At 36.7% G+C, this 21,764-nt stretch overlaps 1 protein-coding gene across 1 annotated transcript; it reads right to left on the bottom strand.

Moving 5' to 3' along the window:
- Positions 1-1,788: 1,788 nt before the first annotated feature.
- On the bottom strand, positions 1,789-21,360 carry LOC116297211 (DNA-directed RNA polymerase II subunit RPB2). The gene is made up of 22 exons (XM_031705393.2): positions 21,179-21,360; positions 20,862-21,088; positions 20,463-20,575; positions 19,647-20,190; positions 19,092-19,288; positions 18,799-18,918; positions 18,469-18,532; positions 17,763-18,169; positions 16,941-17,052; positions 16,281-16,435; positions 15,571-15,769; positions 14,919-15,087; positions 14,135-14,231; positions 13,785-13,879; positions 12,933-13,054; positions 12,419-12,499; positions 11,831-11,878; positions 11,296-11,385; positions 10,562-10,669; positions 9,852-9,965; positions 9,327-9,487; positions 1,789-8,859 (listed from the first exon to the last, which is right to left on the bottom strand). The coding sequence occupies exons 1-22, from the start codon at positions 21,204-21,206 to the stop codon at positions 8,562-8,564; spliced, it is 3,549 nt and encodes a 1,182-aa protein (XP_031561253.2). The 5' UTR covers positions 21,207-21,360; the 3' UTR covers positions 1,789-8,561.
- Between the last annotated feature and the right edge of the window lie 404 nt (positions 21,361-21,764).

Here is a 21,764-nt window from a genome sequence, read left to right on the forward strand (position 1 = left end):
AGGCAACACACTGCCATAAATCAAAGTAGGTAAAGATACCGAACAATTTACTTGGTAAACAGTAGTGTATTGCCTGATTTCAGTCGTGACTGTTGTCTTGATAAGCCCATAGCAATGAAAACTTGTAACTTGAATTTGAGAAGCTTTAAGTCAAGGGTTATTGGGTGTGTACTTCAGTCACATAGTAAGACATTTTGGGAGGATGGCATTTCTATCTATGAAACTGCTGTAGTGGTCATAATATTTTCTACTATGTGGGCGAGGACAGACAACTGGAACACCAAGCTTTTGCCTTGAGAGTCATGACAAGAGTGTGTCCATCTAGTGTAATGCTTCTGCAAGCCAGTGGTATTGGATACAGGGTGCAACATTGTAAGGGGAAGTAATACTTCCTGCCAGTCAATTGTGAGGTATGAATTTACACTAATACAAGATGCTTTGCATGTTATGGTAGCAATGACAAAAGGTACAAAAAAAAATAAATCTTTTTCCCCTTGAAAACTGATTTTTTTTCCTTGTGTAAATCAGATTAGACCAGATTTAATATTGTCTCTTCTTCCTGTCATGGACTGCCATCACGTGATGGTGGAAAGCTTCTATATATTCTAATGAGATGTCAACCACTGTGGCCATATATGTTCGTACTAAATCCCAAAGTCAAAGCAATAAAAAAATGAACGTTTTTGATTTCTTTGACCCTTCAGGTTAGGAATTAGTGCATACCACATGTACCTCCAGATGATTATATTTGTTCTGATAAATTTTAGTTTGTTATTGCTACACCTGTAATCTCTAGGGCTTAAATAATGGCTGATTATGGTCCCCTCCAAATTATTCTTAGCTTGGTCATACAGTACCTGATTTCTTGCTCAAAATATCTGATCAAAATGACCAGCATTAGGCTCGTATATCCAGCCCACAGGGTTAAGTGTGCCAGTGACAAATTCCAATAGACTTGAAGAATAATGATATTTGATACCTACATTTCCACAATCAGTTTTGGTAGCTTTTTTGTTTTGCTATAAATTTTCACTATTCTCTGGTATTCTCTTAGACGTTTTTAAAAACATTTGAATACACTGTATGAAAAAAGATTTTGAAAAGGATTGTTAGTGGTAGTTTAGGTATGAAATGTCTTTAGGGTCTATTCTGGCTGGACATTGTCTAATGACCAGCTGTTATTTTAAGCCCTGATTATTATATTCTTGTTTGTATTGGTACTGTTGTTGCTGCTGTTGCTGTTGCTGTTGCTGCTGCTGTTGTTGTTGCTGCTGTTGTTGCTGCTGTTGCTGCTGCTGCTGTTGTTGCTGCTGCTGCTATTGTTTCTGCTGCTGCTGTTGCTGCTGCTGCTGTTGTTGCTACTTGTGCATTTGTGGTCACTGCTGTTCACAACTTAATTCTCCATTTATCCTTGGCAGTATGAATTGACTGTGACATCAGGACCTGGGCTACTTAGCTGTTTACCTTTCCAGAGGTAGGAAATTTATTTGTTATCACTAATCAATTGCAAGTTATTTTACTCGCCTAGAGATTGTAAGGAGAAAAAAATGTGCAATGAGGGCATATAAGTCAATTTATAAAACGTCAACCAGCTAAAGTCTACACAACTGGACTTCTATTATCTATTCCATGGTTGAGTAAAAGAAATGGTTGAGTTGGCTTTGCAACGCATTTTGAGTCTGTTTTAATGACATCTTGGAAATATGTCCCCTAAAGCAGCCCGTAAAATCCGCACTCTTATGTTTGATAAAAGTGAATGGCTTTATGGATTATTACACAACAAAGGTATTCCTTTCTTCATACACATGTTTATTTGAAAATGGTATTTCTCTCTAAAATAACTTTTTGTATAATTTAAGGTCATATCAGATCATTGACAACAAAATTTTCCCCCAAGGGTAAGCAATTCGGTAACCGGTCATGACGCCCCCTTGTCATGACGCCCCCAGCCATAACGGCCCCACGTATACCATGACGCCCCCAGTCTGTACTACCATGACGCCCCCAGCGTAAACCATGACGCCCCTAGTCTCTATTAACACTTATTTAATAAGAAGTTTAACGATAATGATAATATGGCGCCACGAACCCATGTAAATCGAACACTATTGGAGTTGTTTCACGAACATTACGGTTTTAAATAACTCGTTTCTACGCTTCGCGTATCCACGAGTTAAAAAAGATACCTACAAGCTGGCGAACGCTAAATCTCTGTTAAGCGACCCCGGGGGGGGGGGGGGGGGTACTCCCATATATGGACTATACGGGGATGATCCGCTGAACAGGGTATGGTTTCTCGAGCTTCTTGTCATAAACAGGGTATGCAATTTCACTCAAGGTCCAAGTTCTTCCTGAGTTTCCTGTCATATTCAGGGATTCTACTTTCGTATTGACCGAAACTGGTTATTATGGTCGTAAAAAAATGATACGTGAGATGACATGATAATTGAAACGGGAACTCAGTGCAATTAGTTATATCTTTTGTCATAAACAGGGTCTACAAATTTGGGTTTTTTTGTCATAAACAGGGTACCCCTTTCAGAATCCCAGCGGAACACCCCTACCCAAATTCTGGCGGAGTACCCCCCCGGGTAAGCGATGTACTTCTTGAATTTTGTCATTAATAATTAGCTCCAGAACATGATATAGCTGAATTTAGGAGTTAAGGATGGTGCCTACTATTGTCAGCGCGCACACTTACTGCGCATCTGCATCGAGGGATTCCCGCGGGTTTCAAAAGCAAAATACTCAAAAGTACAGAAAACGTCGGCCTTGGAAAAAATTAAGACCAAGAACAACAGGAATAACTATTATTTATGTAGTCAAAGATGGATCACAGAGTAATCTTCAATAATTCAGGTGTTTTTGGCGAAAAATCATGTTTTTACTTTCTAGATAACAGTTTCGATGGCCTCGGATCGGTGGATAATTAAAGAACTTTTTCAATATTTCCATACAGATAAGCTTAGTTTGTTTTAAAGTTAAATGAAAATTGAAAAGGAATCACACATTACACCAAATATCAGCCATTCATTTAGCTTTTCCTGCGAGTACAATTACATAAAATAAGTTTTTGTCGTTAGAAGACCTCGTATTTACATAAACTGTCTTTCACTCACTCAAAAAGTATATTCAAAAACGTTCACGCAAAGAGCATACTGACAAAGAAATTTATTATTTTGATTTATTAAATCTGTCTCTTGCACTTGTGAAGTTAAACTAAATGTAGGTTTGTATTTTACGAAAGTTTTTGCCTTGTTCTTGCTTTGCATGCACGACTGCCGTGAAATATTCATCAAAATTTTGTTGTCATCGTTTTTCCTTTTCGTTATTTTTTTTTGGTCGTTCTTGGATTTATACTGTTAAACTTCTTCTTAAGTAAGTGTTAATAGAGACTAGGGGCGTCATGGTTTACGCTGGGGGCGCTATGGTAGTACAGACTGGGGGCGTCAAGGTATACGTGGGGGCGTCATGACCGTGATTCAGCAATTCTATGTGAGTAAATGAGGTTAGTTATCATTCAAATCATTTTTTTCCATCATTTTCATTGGTCAACATGACTGCAAAATAATATCTGCCTACAAATAATAATATAATAATGTGCGCATTAGGATGCCAAGCCATTTTGCCGAAAGTAATACCCTGCTCATGCGCAGTATGATTGGTATGATAAGATTAGTATGATACTAGTATATACCTTTTACCATCCAAAACCACCAGTCCACAAAAAGAAATTGGGAAAAAATAATTTGAATGATTGCGTTATGTAACAGGGTTGTTAAGTAATGTGTTATAGAAATGTTATTTTACGTGTTATGTAACTGCATTAAGTTATGTAACAGATTAGGTTTTGTTACTTGTTACGTAAAACGGTAAAAATCAACACACAACCTATCAAATTCATGTACTAAAGTCCATGCTCTATAGCCAAAATAGGCCTAAAATGACCCTTTTCCAAATTTGCAATTATTATTAATATAAGTGAAAAAATACCAAAAGACGATCAAAACCATGAGTCCATCCTTTTTGGCCAAAATGGGCCAAAAATGACCCTTTTTCAAATTAGGATAATTGATAATGAAAGTGAAAAAATTGGGCTGTTGGGCTGTTGGGGGTACTATCGTCGTGTACGGATTAACGAAGTACGTCATAGGTTTCCGAACACACGAGTGGGACTTAGAAATTTTGGTTCTCCTCACTTAGAAAAAAAATTAAGTGAAGACACCAAGAATCGAACTCGGTACCTTCGGCACCAAAGAACTACTACAATGCCAACCCCAACCCTAAACCTAACCCCTAGACCACGAAGTGAATTCGGTTGGGTGGTCTCATTTTTAGTCATATTTAAACGATGTATCATCAGCGCGTGCACGTAAATATTTATTATAGTTTAATTTATGCTATCGTAGGGTACGATTACTAGCCGATTACTTGAAATTTGAATTTGAATAGAAATTCCTTGACAATTCCCGTACACGACGATATAACCCTGTTGGGCTATTGGGCTACTTATTGGGCTACTTATTGGGCTATTGGGCTACTTATTGGGCTACTTATTGGGCTATTGGGCTACTTATTGGGCTATTGGGCTACTTATTGGGCTATTGGGCTACTTATTGGGCTACTTATTGGGCTATTTGGCTACTTATTGGGCTATTTATTGGGCTATTGGGCTACTTATTGGGCTATTTATTGGGCTATTTATTGGGCTATTTATTGGGCTATTTATTGGGCTATTGGGCTATTTGTTCGTTGGGCTATTGGGCTGTTTATTGGGCTATTGGGCTATTTGTTCGTTGGGCTATTTGTTCGTTGGGCTATTGGGCTGTTTGTTCGTTGGGCTATTGGGCTGTTTGTTCGTTGGGCTATTGGACTGTTTGTTCGTTGGGCTGTTGGGTCGTTGGGCTGTTGGGTCGCTGGGCTGTTGTGTTTGTTGGGCTGTTGGGTCGCTGGGCTGTTGGGTCGTTTGGCTGTTGGGCAGTTGGGCCATTGCGTTTTACGACTTTTATATTCCAGAAACCTTACATCATCGCCAATATCATGACTAATTTCGGCAATCCGATGTAACTTATTAAATTACGGAATGGTGAATATAGTTTTGGTCTTGAGAACAATAGTTTTGCATGGACTCCGGGTGGCGCCGGGTTAACTATCGATATGGGAGAAAATTATCATACAACAGCGCAGGTTGCAGAGCATCAGGAATGAGGTTGTTACAAGTTAAGAATGGAAGAGATGGCTTTAGCAAAAACATGAAAATGTAAAAGGATGCTGGTGTGTATTAAACGCAGGAGGTGAGAGTATGGTGCAAAAATTAAAAGTCACATGACCTATGATAAAACGATAGATGCCCATGCGCACAAGCGAAAGCACCTTTTACTTCATAGGCACAGAACTGTGATCAGAGGTAACCTCATATACCTTATATTGATGTTTGCCTTGTTGGTTCGTTGGGATCCAAAGACAAACCCAAAGCAGAACTCGAATCCCTAAGCGCAACTGGTATATCAAAAAATACCTAAAAACACCCAAAATCGAGAAAAACAATGGGCTATAGTCCACGCTTTTTGGCCAAAATAGGCCAAAATTCACCCTTTTCCAAAAAAGTGAATTTTAAACAGAAGTCAAAAAATATCTAAAAATACTCAAAATCGAGTAAAACCATGGGCTATACTCCATTCTTTTTGGCCAAAAATAGGCCCAAATAGGCCCTTCTCCAAAAAGAGTGAATTTTGAAGGGAAGTCAAAAAATACCTAAAAACACCCAAAATCGAGCAAAACCATGGGCTATAGTCCATTCTTTTTGGCCAAAATGGGCCAAAAATGACCCTTTTTCAAATTGGGATAATTGATAAGGGAATTGAAAAAACACCCAAAAGTGATCAAAACCATGGGCTATAATCCATGCTTTTTGCCCAAACTAGGGCAAAATTGACCCTTTTCAACATGGGATAATTTTTGAGGAAAGTGAAAAAAGACCTAAAAACACCCAAAATCAAGCAAAACCATGGGCTATAGTCCATGCTTTTTGGCCAAAATTGCCCTAAATAGACCCTTTTCCAAAAAGAGTGAATTTTGAAGGGAATTGAAAAAAACGCCAAAGATCAATCAAAACCATGGGCTATAGTCCATGCCTTTTGGCCAAAATAGTCCAAAATAGACCCTTTTCCAAAAAGAGTGAATTTTGAAGGGAAGTCAAAAAATACCTAAAAACACCCAAAATCGAGCAAAACCATGGGCTATAGTCAATGCTTTGTGCCAAAAATGGGCCAAAATAGACCCTTTTTCAAAATTGAATTAATTTTTAAGGCAATTGAAAAAAAACACCCAAAAGTGATCAAATCCATGGGCTATAGTCAATGCTTTTTGGCCAAAATTGCCCAAAATAGACCCTTTTTCAACATGGGATAATTTTTGAGAAAAGTAAAAAAACACCCAAAAGTGATCAAAACCATGGGCTATATATAGTCCATGCTTTTTGGCCAAAATAGTCCAAAATGGACCCTTTTCCAAAAAGAGTGAATTTTGAAGGGAAGTCAAAAAATACCTAAAAACACCCAAAATCGAGCAAAACCATGGGCTATAGTCAATGCTTTTTGCCCAAAATGGGCCAAAATTGACCCATTTCAAAATTGGATTAATTTTTAAGGGAAGTGAAAAAACACTCAAAAGTGATCAAAACCATGGGCTATAGTCAATGCTTTGTGCCAAAAATGGGCCAAAATAGACTCTTTTTCAAAATTGGATAATTTTTGAGAAAAGTAAAAAAACACCCAAAAGTGATCAAATCCATGGGCTATAGTCAATGCTTTTTGGCCAAAATTGCCCAAAATAGACCCTTTTTCAACATGGGATAATTTTTGAGAAAAGTAAAAAAAAAACACCCAAAAGTGATCAAAACCATGGGCTATAGTCCATGCTTTTTGGCCAAAATAGTCCAAAATAGACACTTTTCCAAAAAGAGTGAATTTTGAAGGGAAGTCAAAAAATACCTAAAAATACCCAAAATTGAGCAAAACCATGGGCTATAGTCCATGCTTTTTTCCCAAAATGGGCCAAAATTGACCCATTTCAAAATTGCATTAATTTTTAAGGGAATTGAAAAAACACCCAAAAGTGATCAAAGCCATGGGCTATAGTCTATGCTTTCTGGTTAAATTAGGCCAAAATTGACCCTTTTTCAACATGGGATAATTTTTGAGGAAAGTAAAAAAAAACACCCAAAAGTGATCAAAACCATAGGCTATAGTCTATGCTTTTTGGTTAAATTAGGCCAAAATTGACCCTTTCTCAACATGGGATAATTTTTGAGGAAAGTGAAAAAACACCCAAAATCGAGCAAAACCATGGGCTATAGTCCATGCCTTTTGACCAAAATAGGCCATAATAGACCCTTTTCCAAAAAGAGTGAATTTTGAAGGGAAGTCAAAAAATACCTAAAAACACCAAAAATCCATCAGAACCATGGGCTATAGTCCATGCGTTTTGGCCAAAATAGGCCCAAAATGACCAATTTTCAAACTGGTATAATTTTTGATGGAGGTTTAAAAAACAACCAAAATTCATTGGAATGATGGTTTTTGGCCAAAAATGAGCGTTTTCCAAATTGTGATCTTCTTGGAAGGAAGTAAAAAATATCAAAACCATGGGATATTTTTTGATGAAAGTAAAAAAACACCCAAAAGTGATCAAAACCATGGGCTATAGTCCATGCTTTTTGCCCAAAATGGGCCAAAATAGACCCTTTTTCAAAATTGGGTTAATTTTTAAGGCAATCGAAAAAACACCCAAAAGTGATCAAAACCATGGGCTATAAGTCCATGCTTTTTGTTCAAAATAGGCCAAAAATAGACCCTTTTCCAAAAAGAGTGAATTTTGAAGGGAAGTCAAAAAATACCTAAAAACACCAAAAATCCATCAAAACCATGGGCTACAGTTCATGCTTTTTGGCCAAAATAGACCCTTTTCCAAAAAGAGTGAATTTTGAAGGGAAGTCAAAAAATACCTAAAATCACCCAAAATTGAGCAAAACCATGGGCTATAGTCCATACGTTTTGGTTAAATTAGGCCAAAATTGACCCTTTTTCAACATGGGATAATTTTTGAGGAAAGTGAAAAATCACCCAAAATCGAGCAAAACCATGGGCTATAGTCCATGCTTTTTGGCCAAAATGGGTCTAAAATGACTTTCGTGGGGGGTAATGTTTTGTGAGTAGTCAATATCTATTTGAAATTATTGGGAATTAATGAAAGATTATTAGGAACACCTATAAACCAAGCATAATTTTTATCAGTTTTGAGGCTAACCCACTTTTGAAAAATATCACAAATTGAATACGTTTGTTTTGTTGTTGCACAATTTATTAAAACAAGATTAACGGTATATATTGTGGGTTGCACAAAAATGATGAAAATGTTTGAAGGTGTGTTAGAATTGATAAATAAAGCACTGGTTGAATCTATGTACTGGTTTTAGGGAAGAATGCTTTGATCTGACAGTAAAGAAACTGTCTAATGGTGACTGATACAAATTATTCTAGATCTTCTAGCAATAAAGTAGCTCACTTGACTGGATCACAAACCATCATTCTTGGCGCTATACTCATGGACATTAGCTCTTGGAATAACAACTTGGCTGCATATGGCAAACGAATTCTTGAAATCTGTGTTTTGTTTTTGCATCCTCGGCACTCAAAGGTGTTATTCCTTAAGTTGGCGATGGCAATGAGCCCACAAAGGTTACATACATGACAGCTGTAAGGGTCAGAAACCTCAAAGAGACGTTCATTTAGGAATTGTGCTGCTCCATGGGCGATCATACAATCACGTTCCATCTCTCCAAACCGAAGACCACCATCACTTTAAAGTGGATAATATAAAACAAATCAATTATGATAATTACTGTGAGTGGAAACATTCAGTAGACCTAATTTGCCTGTTTCAGACCATGTGTTATTCTCTTGAGAATAGGATTTTTTTGTTTGAGATGTAACCATAATCATCTGTCTTTCGATGTGCAAACAAAAAAAGAAGAAATGATGTTGGTCTGTTATTGAAGAGTATTGCACCAAGACAGGTTAAGTCTAATTGCATTGCAAGCTTTCTTTAGAACTATCAAAATAGTCCAGAATTGCATAGTGCAGCAGAATGAAATGTAATTGAATTGTAATCAATATAAGTATAGTGCAGCACAAATCAATCAGAAAAAAGACATCAAACACACAATTATTTTACCAGTTCAACCAACAGGAACTACAAATTCTGTTTAATCCAACACACACACACTGCCATTACAATGATTGTAAGAAATGACATGAACATCTTACCGTGATCTGCCTTCCATAGGCTGCCTGGTTAATATCTGAAGTGGCCCACGAGCTCTAGAATGGATCTTGTCGTCCACCATGTGTTTGAGACGCTGATAGTATGTTGGTCCAAGAAACACTTGTGTGTTGAGTTTGCGACCAGTAAATCCACTGTATAAAACCTATAACCAACAGAGAACAAGTGCGATATTAGAGAAATCTTGAAGTCCAGTTATTATTGGAGTAATACTACAATAAGTTAACTTGAGTATCAGCAACATGCACTTCAAAATCAATTTACACTTGATGGAAAAAAATTGGTTACAAAGTTATTGTCCTCTATAAGCATCTTTTGGGCGGTTCATTGTTTACCAGGAAGAGGGGACAGTGGGATTTGGGGGATGCCACTCACACACAAAAATCTAAAAATTGGTGAAAAAACAGCTTAATGACTGTAGGTCCAAGCTTTCAATATTACAACAAAGCAAGGATCAAATCTCTATCATGGCTTCCTTCTAATACTAATTATTACTAGCATATTCATACCTCATTCCCTCGAAGGTGGTAGCCATAATCATTTAGAAGTTGAGAGATCTTCTGTACATTGACGGCATCATTAAAGGGAGTGGCATCACCAATCTCTCCCTTATTGGCAGAAACCTGAAATGTTTTGAAATATTGAAACAACTTAATCTATTTGCTGCTTACATATAGACCACCCTTTATAGTAATTCCTAATCTGTGGGTCAAGTCAAAATAATTCCTTTTCTGTGAAGATTAAAATCTTTTATGATGTTAGAATTTTATATTTCTTTGAGCCCCATTTCTTTGAGATTTAGTGCAAGGGATCTATTGGGAAAGTACAACAAGTTGTGATGAAATTGTTTAAAGAAGCTTTGCACCATCACGTGCCGGCGCCCATAATACAGCTTGGACTGCCTGTGGTTAGAAGGCAGAACAACAAAATCCCTTTGCTCTTGGGAACTGAATTCTTTCTCATGTAAAACGATCGTATTGTTCCTGCCATCTAACATGGCTGCCATCATTCTACCATGATGGTGTAAAACCTCTATTCGCTTGTCTTTTATTGTAATTTCAAATATGTAACAAAAAAAAGGTTTGCAATTTCCATTTAGCTATACTTGTAAATGACCACAAGGGTGGTTTCTATATCAACATGGTAATGTAACCATAGAAACCATTACCATGTCAACCCATTACCATGGCAACAACAGATTATTATGACAAGAACCAACCTTTCCTTGCAGGCACTCAATCAAGTGACCAATTGTCATACGACTGGGAATAGCATGTGGGTTGATGATAACATCAGGGCTTAACCCTTCACACGTGAACGGCATGTCCTGGAAAAGACAATAATACTATTACCAACAAGTGAGAGAAATTCATTACAAAATCCATTTATTGCTATCAATAGAACTTTTCCTCTTGGTGCAATTTTCCCATTTCAGACCACATGTCATTCTCTTGACTAAGATTCTTTGTTTGAGTTGTATCTATAACCGTTAAACAAAGAAGAATACTCTAGAGAATGACACATGCCTCTAATGGGAAACAATTTGCCCAAGCCAAAAAGATCTACTACAATCCAAAAGTATAGTAGCCCATGTAGCTAATGTTAGTAAGTTAAGCCTAATTCAAGGGTTTTTCTCTGGGTTCTTTGGTTTTCCTCTCTCAATCAAAATGAACCAATATTATTGTTTCAGGGTTTGATAATAACTAGTTGTTTATTGAAAAGGTTTGTCAATAATTAACAACAAGTTATGATTTTTCACCCTCTCAAATTGAGATACCCCTTGGGCCCAGTTGTACGAAGGGTGAATAGCCCTATCCGATAGATAAATCTTTATCTAGTGGATAAGTCGATGCTTTTATCCAATAAATTTATCCACTGGAAAAGGATTTATCCAATGCATTGCGTTATCCACTGTTCTAGGTGTTGGGTCCTATTCATTGTGCAGGTACATACCTCCTGTCGATAGGTTATTCCACAAGTTCCCTTCTGTCCATGCCGACTAGCAAACTTGTCACCAATCTGGGGTACTCGTACAGATCGGACCTGGAGAGAAGAGTGCTCAGTTAGATCCGTATCAAAAGCTTTGCACAGTAGTAAGACTTCACAATTCGTAAGCGGCATTTGGATTGCCTCATAGTAAAGCTACTAATTCGTTAGGTTGAGTTTTGTTTAATTGTTATGAAGACCAATCTATTGTCATTTTAATCTTATGTATTGTTCTTGGAACCAGTCATGAAACTTGTTGCAAATGGTGCAAAATGCTGGTTAGTACTTTATGCAAGACTACGTGAAATGGCACTATTCAATTATAATTTATTCATTATCAATTATAACATCCTGGAACCCGAACCCGAACCCAAAAAACCCTAACCTTAGACTTTATTATGGAATAGTGCCATTTCATTTCATGAAGTAGAATGGCAAATGCCCCTACACAGAATTCAATTTACTTTACACAGAATCTTGTTCTACAGTGTTTTTTGCTCACCTTGATTTTAGTGAACTTATAACCTTCTTGGTTAATAGTAACCATCACCTGAAATCAATGTGGAGTGGATTAGATAATGATTGGAGAAAGAAACGTTTAATCATTTTTGATTGACCTATCATCAGCGCTAAAAATAAAAGCTACTCATTGGTTAGACATGACAACTTGTTACCTTCAACTAATCAATACGTGACCAGTCAAGATCACTTGCCATGGGTAGCATAATAATTTATCGCTCACTGCTGTGGTCTGGGTTTGAGTCCCAGCTCAGACTGGATCATATAAATATGTGAATTGAGTTTTTCCAGGTTTTCCAGCTTCCTCCCTCCTTAAAAATCAACATGCGAGTCAAGATTCGTATGTATAGAATATTTAATGACGACAAATTGGAAACCAGCATACATTTACTGAATTTGTATCCCACTATGAAAAAGTGATTTATTTAAGTGGCATTTGGCCATACATTATTGTCCATTGACTGACCATCATTTTTAGGCCTGTATGATATTGCTATGACATTTTCTTCCCATATAAATGATTTTTATTTATAATTTATTAAGAATAGCACTAAGATAGAGCCTTGCCTACCTGGTCCACAATACCAGTTTCGCTTGGTCTGAGGAAGGTACTTGCATCTTTCTTGCTATACTTTCTTGCTGTTCCTTCCAACTACCAGGTAAAACCAAAAAAAATTCAGTATTGATGTTTGTGACTACAAACTACTACAGCCTATCCCAATTGGAGACATAATATACACTAATATACTAACAATTCACTGATGATTGCGAGCTGCACTGCTTCTAATAGCACCTTATATATAGTGCGTAAAGTCCTCCACTAGTCATAAATTTAAAGCAAATTGAAGAGACTGTAAAAAGTGCTACATAAGAAGTTTCCATTAGAGTGCTTACCATATATCCGTAAAAAAGTTAACTAACAAAATTGACAAATTATAACAAAGGTTAATAGGTCTAAGGTCTACTGAGGTCTACTGAACTTACTAATTTTAGCAAATTTGTGCAATTTTTTAAAATGGATATATGGTACGCACTTTATTACCATTATTATGTTAATAGTTGGCTTTAATATTGTTTTGTATTACCTCATCATCATTATCAGGGAGGGTACTGGTCTTCCCAACAATGACATCGTCACCACTGACACGTATACCGGGAGCAATGAGACCATCTTCATCCAGCTTGTCATAGACAGCATTTCTCATCCCTGAAATAGAATCAATATAATATACAATAGTTATAACACAACTGGTTACTAATCCTCTGAACAACAAGCACAAAGTCTTTAATCGGCAATGATAATAGAACGTTTGCATGATGGCGTTAATGACCTCTACTACCAGACTCCCTTGTACACTTTCTTTTGTTAAGTTAATTAGCACCAACTGTCTTACTATTCTTATGAGGGAATACAAATTTAAATAAGAAAGAAAATTTGTGAAGCATCTTGGTAGTGGGAGTCAAATGACACCATCATGCAAATGTCCCATTATTTGCATTATAAAATAACTAAAAATAACTTTGTACTTTTGTGCTTTTCTTTTTCTATTTTCACACCTTTCGTTGGTTATTGTGCAAAAGTTTTACATAGACCCCCTAAATAAGCAATTATTTTGCTTTTTCAGTTAATGTATTGAGTAATATGTTTAAATAAATAATAAATAAATAATAATAAATAACTGAGAGAATGCCAGCATGCTTGAACACTTTCTATTTTTTCATCCGTGTCTTGAATAGAGCTACTCTAATTTGTATTTTGTGAAAGAAAAAAAACTTGCTGTGCTGTGCAAAGTATGCATCATGCCTCTTCACAACTGCACTCAGCACATGCATGTGTTTCTATTTCTTCAGTCTCTTATTGCTGTGGCAGTGGGCTTGATCCCCCCTTACCCAAACTTGCCATCATATGAAACATTTTTTATGTTTGTTCCACTAACCTGATACTTGGTCTCTTGTAGGTTTCTCAAATGTTTCCTCTTGATCAAGACCTTTTTTTGATTCTTGATCACGATATGATCGGTAGAAAACAGACCTATAAAACATAATTTTTTTTAAAAAGACTACAAGATTTATTGACATTTAGAGCACATTTCAAGGCTCCCAGGCCCAGATAACTCATGAAACTGGAAGCTTATTCATGTTATTTGGCTACACCATATGCTGTAAAAATTTCCAGTAGCATTGGTTTTTGAAAGCTGAGCACTCTAATATATATTAAAGTACTGACTTTTTAATTGTTTTAGAGGAAATGGCATTTGTTCTATTCTATTTTGTTTTCATTTCTTACCTGTAGAGGCCTCGATCAATGGCTGAAGCATTCATGATGACAGAATCTTCTTGATTATAACCAGTGTAGGATGCAATAGCTACAATAGCATTGATTCCTAAAAAAAACAACAGCAAAAATCAATTTTTAACATAGCATAAAGTAAAGGTTTTTACTCTCAAACTTAGAACCCTGCCATTCTTACTGGGCACCTCCTGCAGATCTGAGAAATTCAGAAAAGGTTACCACAGTTTTGACAAAATTCATATACAAGATGATTTAAGTAAAGCAAAGACAGTGTTCTTTAGAAAAGAATTCCTTAAGAAAAGATGGGTGCTGGGTCACTTTGACCTATGAAATCCACCCTGTAGTCAAATAAAATATTAGTCAGAGGTAATTACCCATTCTTAGGTTGAGGAAAAAGCTGGGTTGAGTTGACATTGCAGTGTATTGTGGGACTGTCTTAGGGGACGAAATAGACGGCATGGCTTAAAATAGAAATTTTTCCCAGTCTGCCATTGTAAAGGATCAAGGTAAAAGGAGGTCATTCCAGTAAATTTTGTATGTCATTTTATCATTCATTTGGCAGTGCATCGTTATTTTTGTATACAAAACCTGAAATTTGGCCTGTCTTTTGGCCATTGGTAGGCCGCTATTTCGAGCCCTGGACAGCATCTTGAATATATGTCCCCTAAAACAGTCCCACGCTGCATTACAGTCCCAATTCAACCCAGCTTTTCCCTCAAACTCGGAATGGCTAATTACTCATCTAACATCTAAGAAAAAGAAGTTTTATTTATCTTACCTGCTGGCAGTTCTCTGAACCTCAGGTATTCCATGGATCGGGTGGTGACAAGTGGTTTTTGAGGGTAGTAAAGCACATGTGCCAGCGTGTCCATACGTACATGGTAATTTGTAATGTACACACCCATGGCTTGTTTACCCATAGCGGACTGGTAAGTGTTACGAGGTGACTATAGTACAAAAAACCTATATTATTAAAGACCTCACCCCTAATACAATACTTTCACTATTGATATATGGATTGAATACACCTAAATCCAAAATGGCACATGGCTGGTTAAAAACGAGGCATCCAGGACCAAATTTACAAATTTTTCTTATAATTTGATGCTGCTAAATTGTCGCTATCCTGAATGTAAGAAGAAAAGGAAGACAGAACAAGACAAGTGAACAAGTGTATACTTTGCATTGACACCATATTATTTCTTTGCATTTGGCCCTGGATGCCTCATTTTCATGTAACACACTCAGCCGTGTGCCATTTTGGACTTAGGTGTATAGTTGAATGGTAAAATATTTTTGATTTGGATGTTAAGTTATGAAGGTTTATACAGAAAAGTACTAAGAAAAACTGACTGGAATTATGTCAATCAATCAACAGTCAAACACAAGTCAATTGTACAATAAAGTTACACTTAATAGGGCACCCATACCTGGTTATGATCAGGGAATGGTATAATAGATGCGCAGACACCCAGAATCATCGATGGGTGGATCTCACAGTGAGTATATGTAGAACAATATGCTTGGCCTTTCTCGACCAGCTCATCTGGCGTCATAGCAACCATGACAGTTTCTTCCTCATTGACATCAATGTACTCTACAATACCTCCAGCAACAAGATCTTGCCAACTATTGGAGGAAAATGGGAAAATAATATTTACAAATGTATCTTATTATCAAATGCATCTGTAGTCGCTTTATATACAATGTATGAGGATTCCCCCCTAAAAAGCTTGGCGTGTACATTTCCCCCTTACTTTACTTAACAATTATTCACCAAAGGCGAAGAGATTATCTTCCAAGTCAGAGTCTTCAAGCAGTGAGGTAGATATAGTGAATATTGAAAGGAATAATTGTTTTAGTATACAGTAATTTTAGACTTGAATGTCAGAGAAAAGATGAAATTCAAGATAAAAAAATGGTTTGGTATTACTTCTGCTCTGGTAAACTTTGGAGAACCTAAAAATCCCCGCTCAAGCAGTGATTATTGTCTCAAAATCACTGGTAGTTCGACCAATGACAGTGCACGAAACTCTTTAATTATAAATTCAAGTTTAAAATTATACTAATCTTCATTATTCCAGATTAAGAAGGTACAGTATCAAACTAGAAAGGACTGTAGGATAACATATAGAATTACCTGTAGTCATTGTATTCTCTTTCTTTTAACATATCAATATGATTCTTCTTTAATAATAGCTTTTGGTTCTCCACAATCAGCAAGGGGCGACAGATGCGGCCTGCATCAGAATAGATTCTTATTTCTCTTTCTCTGAAATCTCTTACCATAGACACCTGAAAATGGGGAAAAACAATAGAAAAATCAACAATTATAGCATTCACAACAAGCTTATGAACTTTTAAAATTTCCTCATTTTTGAATTTTGTTATATGCCAGGAAAAGACCTCTTTATCTTGCCCCATTTCAGACCATATGTCATTTCCTAGGATATAATTTCTTTGTTTAATGGTTGCGCATGATACACATAAATAAAATACTTAACTTGTGTCATTCCCAAGAGTATCACTTCTTTGTTTAAACAGTGAGAAGACACAAGAATATGATATACAACTCAAACAAAGAACCTTATTCTCAAGAGAATTCATGTGATATGAAATGGAAAAACCTAAAGAGGTCTATTGAGTTAAAATAATTTTTTTCAATTCCACCATATTGGGAATACTGATATTTCTTGGATGGAATATTTCTTCAGTTTTGTATAACTTTTTAATTTTATTTTTTATTTCATTTTATTCTTTTTTTACTTTTGTATATTAAACTCTTGTACAATTTATTTACCTCAGATACAATGATGTCCATACGTCGTCTCAGTTTTCTGAGTGTACTCATGAGTTGGTCAGGATCTCTATGGATACCAACCCAACATCCATTCACAAAGATCTTGGTAGCACTGAGGAACAGTGAGAAAAATATAGTTTTTTTATCTCAAGAAAGAGGTACATGCTCAGCAGAAAAGCAGAACAGAAAAGTTTTCAAATGAGAAGGAAAAAAAATGTTTCTTAAATTTTTTCGGTCATACTGAAGCCAGAGTGAACCATACCCATTTTGGTGTTGCAGCATGTATGTGCAATACCATGCATTTTCCACTCATATGAAAACTGCTCAAGGTAATAGGGAGAGAATTAATTCATTTAGGATTAGCACAGGAACAAGTTACAGGATAATGTTTTAGCACAATGCTCAAAAATGATTGGATAAAGGCTGAGACAGTTAACCGGTCATGATGCCCCCTTGTCATTAATGTCCCCAGCCATGACGCCCCCCCGTATACCATGACGCCCTCAGTCTGTACAACCATGACGCCCCCAGCATAAACCATGACGTTCCTAGTCTCTATTAACACTTATTTAATAAGAAATTTAATAGAGACTAGGGGTGTCATGGTTTATGCTGGGAGAGTCATGGTAGTACAGACTGAGGGCATCATGGTATACGTGGGGGCGTCATGACAAGGAGGCGTCATGACCGTAATTCCTGAGACAAAAGTATGCAAATACATTATCTGTGGTCATACATTTGGGCGTCATGCTGTAAAATGCCTAACTAAACAAAAGTCAACCATTTCTGGCCGGCCTTTCTGGTCGAGTCTCATGTTCTTACTTGTTAATAGCAGAAGGAGTGATTTCTTCCAAGTTCTCCATGGTCCATTCTTCCATGAATTCTAAGATTGGACTTGGCTGGGAGCCCACAGAGATGTAAGCCATAAGAGCCAAATTTTTTACGAGCCCTACGGCATGACCTTCAGGAGTCTCGGCAGGGCAGATCATACCCCAATGTGTATTATGTAACTGACGTGGCTTGGCCAATTTCCCCTCTCTCCCAATTGGAGAATTGAGACGTCGTAAATGTGAGAGTGTTGATGCAAATGTTAGCCTGTTCAATACTTGAGATACTCCAGCACGTGAAGAGTGGGCTTTCTTCTGGTCTCCCCAGTTACCCGTAGCAAGGGAGTAACGAAGACCATCTGTTATTACTTTTGGCTTCAGCGCAAGTTCAATATTAAAATCCTAGGAAAAGACGAGAATATGCCATTAAAAAATAGCATTCACTCTAAATAGGTTTTGATGGGCTAAAAATAATGGCTGATCAATGAATGAGCAATGCCCAGCCAAATGCCTCGAGCTGGCCTTTTTGACCAGTCACATTGATTGGTTTAATGAAGCCAGCCATGGTGTCCAGCTATTGAGCAACCACTTTTAGCCCTGCAAAACTCTATTTAGTTTGATTTATCACATTTCACACTAGTGGATATAATACATGGTCAAAATACAAATAAATCACTCTTTAAAGAGTAAAACATTTTTACCTTGCCTCTGTCAATAAATTTTTGTGCATACATACGCACTTCTTTCATGAGGTTTCTGAATAACCTGCAACATACAAGACAAATAGTTACAACTGTCATCCTGGTTCTCAGTAAGATTTGTTCTCACTAGTGAAGATATCAAAGTCACTAGCAAACAATAGCGGCAAATGACAAACATTACTCTTGATGCAGGCTCTAAACTTTTCAGTCTTACAATTTCTAAACTGTGGTCATACTTGCAAAACTTAGCTAGTTAAATGTTTTCTTACTAGCTAAATACAAAATTTCACTCACATTTTACAAATAAAAAAAAATTAGCACTCAATTTACCCTCTAAACAAGAAAGCAAGCAGTGGTCCAGCAAGATCTAATCTCTTGTTGCCATAGTGATCACGATCATCAAGTTCTCGTCTTCCTAAAGCTGCCAATAACAGTCTGTGAACCATATACCTGAAAAAATACCAAGAAACCAAGGACTTTAGAAACAGCCATTTCTCATTTCCACATTTTCATGTGGTCCGAAATGGGGAAAAATCAAGCCAAAACCAAAAAGATCTATAGAGTTATGTTGGCACATTAATATCAAAATATGACCTCAACATGGATAGTACTGTATCACTTACCCTAAGAAGTATGCCTTTTTGGTCTCACAGAAATCGCTAACACCAACATGGGGCAACATTTCCTTCTGTAGAATTTCCTTTGCATATTTAATACGCTTCTCCTTGGTTACTCCTGGTCGTGCACCACGAGAACCAATGAAGTTCAAGGCAACATTTTGTTCTTGGATGACAAAGGCTTCATCTAGGGATGGTTTTACCTTTCAAAAAATGATTTTTTGGTAAGCTTGAACTATGATAAATTTTACAACGATGAGAGTGGACCATCATTTTATGTGGTCATCTGGGCCACTGCAAAGTTATAACCATTTGCAGATATTTTTAGTGCAAATGCAGCATTTTTCTCAGATCTTTTGAAACCCAAGTATACCTCCAGCCGAAGCTAAAACCCAGAACCTCCACCACAACAGTCTGATCCAATCAAGAGGTGGTAACACTCAACTCAAGTTTCTTTTTAATCCCCCCCCCCCCCCCTCCTTCTTTGAGTAACAATAATATACTCAAGTGAAGGACAGGTAGTCTAAAAAATAAATAATTTAATTTCAAAACAAAACTCACCATTTCCATCATCTCTTGATCATCAAAGTCATAAATAATATGCTCCAAAATATCACGATCAGCAACAAACCCCAGAGCTCTGAAAATAATCATGATAGGAATCTCCTGTCTGATGTAGGGCAGAGATCCAACAATCCTCTGACCAATAGCACTTCGCCGTCCACCTTGACTTCCTTTAGCCAACATCGACACCCACATTGAGCTAGTTGGACGAGATGAATGCTCTAGACAAGATCGAATCTCTGCAGTATAAGAATATTTGGAATCTTTCTTTGAGAATACATATACTGTATTGGTAGCCATTTTCTCCTGCGCAATAAGGACTTTTTCGGAGCCATTAATGATGAAGTATCCTCCAGGATCTAATGGGCATTCATTGAGTTCTGTTAAGTCACGATCATTGAGATTACTGAGGAGACAGTATGTTGATCTCAACATGATTGGGATCTTTCCAATGAACATTTTACTGTGTGTAACTGTCTGTGGTTCTTCGTTTTCTTTTATTCGAGTTTTTGTGATGTCAACATAAAAGGGAGCTGAATAACTGCCAGAAAAGAAAGAAAAAAAATACATTATTCCTAACAGAGACTTTGATACAATAGACATGCATGAAAAATCAAAACGTTTGTGCTGACAAAATATTGTCACCCTAGACACCCCCTTAACTTGTGCAGAAAATTTGTTTCCCACATTGAAAAATCCTAGAGGAATATTATGATGCACAAAACCACCTCAGCTTGGACACAAAATTTTTATCAAAAACCCTATTCAAATTCTGGTCAGCTATAGAAATGAGAAGATAATTCATCATCTTACGTTAAGTTTCGTAGTCTGGCTTCATTGGGCATCATAGGGCTTGGAGCTCCATCTTTTTCCCAGTGGGTTGGTTTAGACAAGTAGATTTGCTCAAACTTAAGGACATATTTGGCCTTGTATGGTTAGGAAAAATACAATGTTAGAGTAATGGGAATAAACTATGGGCATATAAATAGCATATTAATAAAGTTCTCATCATCGTCATTATCTATTTCTTGTATAGGTGCATACAGAGGACTCAGTAATGCAATTAAGTTATGTTAGTGATGATGACAATCATGACATTGGTGATGATGACTACGAAGGAAATGAGTGAAAGAGTTAAAAACACTGCTAATAATAATAACAAATAATAATCTGGTCGTGAAAGTTTGGAAAATATTGTGAATTATATCTTACAGGAGTCTCAGTTTCTGCAGTCATGTGCTGTGATTCAGCCTGTAACTCAATCTCTGGTGAATCTTCCACAATTCTTTGCACTGACATCTGAATAAACTCATCGAACGAATCCAGTTGTTGTCTGACAAGACCCTTTTCATCGAAGTACGAACTAATGACAATCCAGCATGCTTCCTGCCACAAATCTGGCGTGATATCTTCACCTTCATCCTCTCCATAACCTGCATCTAAATCAATCCGACCGCCATTACATAAGTTTTACTAGCATATTATACAGGCTGACAGCTAGAAAACAAAACAAGGTGCTTAAAACTTACCATCATCGTGGTCGTAAATACCACTCATAGTGCAAGCAAAGCTAGATGAGATTAAGAAGCAATAATTTTGTGTTTTAAGCCTTAAAAGTATAAGATATCGGTCGATGGAAAAGGATTTTTTGCCACACTCTCTAGTTCTTCCTCGCTCGGTCAGCCATTACTGCTGAGCCAAGCTAGACTCAGACTCTCCTCTGAATTTATTTTAGGCTTTACCACAGGGAGCCCATTCCTTTTTTCATGTTAGAAAATTTATTCAAGAGCTTTATTTCAAAAAATAGGCCAATAATTGAAGATATGGAACCGATCCTTATGATTATTGTAGCTAATAATGATTTCTGTTTTTTTCAAAATGTATATTATAATAAACATGCTTTAGCATGTTTTTAACATGCTAAAGCGCATAAAAGTTACGAAACACCTTTTACATATCCATATGAATTAAGTTTTAAGAAAGTATTATGAATATTGTAAGTTCGACAATGGAAGAGAAGAAATTAAGAAAAGCGGATGTTCGAATTATAAGCTGAACATGCAGACAGACAGATAAATGAAATTTGATCTTTACAAAGCATTATGGGTAAATACC

The sequence above is a fragment of the Actinia tenebrosa genome, unplaced genomic scaffold (genome assembly GCF_029948245.1).
Source record: "Actinia tenebrosa isolate PJP-AT-01 unplaced genomic scaffold, QUT_ActTen_1.0 PGA_scaffold0__85_contigs__length_37466705, whole genome shotgun sequence".
NCBI classification, from domain to species: domain Eukaryota; kingdom Metazoa; phylum Cnidaria; class Anthozoa; order Actiniaria; family Actiniidae; genus Actinia; species Actinia tenebrosa.

What these genes read in the sequence shown, in the direction of transcription:
- LOC116297211 (XM_031705393.2), bottom strand. Translation starts at nt 21,206, where the DNA reads ATGAGTGGTATTTACGACCACGATGATG. An exon ending in ATTGATCGAGGCCTCTACAG is followed by an intron (nt 13,880 to 14,134) that starts GTAAGAAATGAA and finishes TATGTTTTATAG; the next exon opens with GTCTGTTTTCTACCGATCAT. An exon ending in TACAAGAGACCAAGTATCAG is followed by an intron (nt 13,055 to 13,784) that starts GTTAGTGGAACA and finishes ATTCTATTTCAG; the next exon opens with GGATGAGAAATGCTGTCTAT.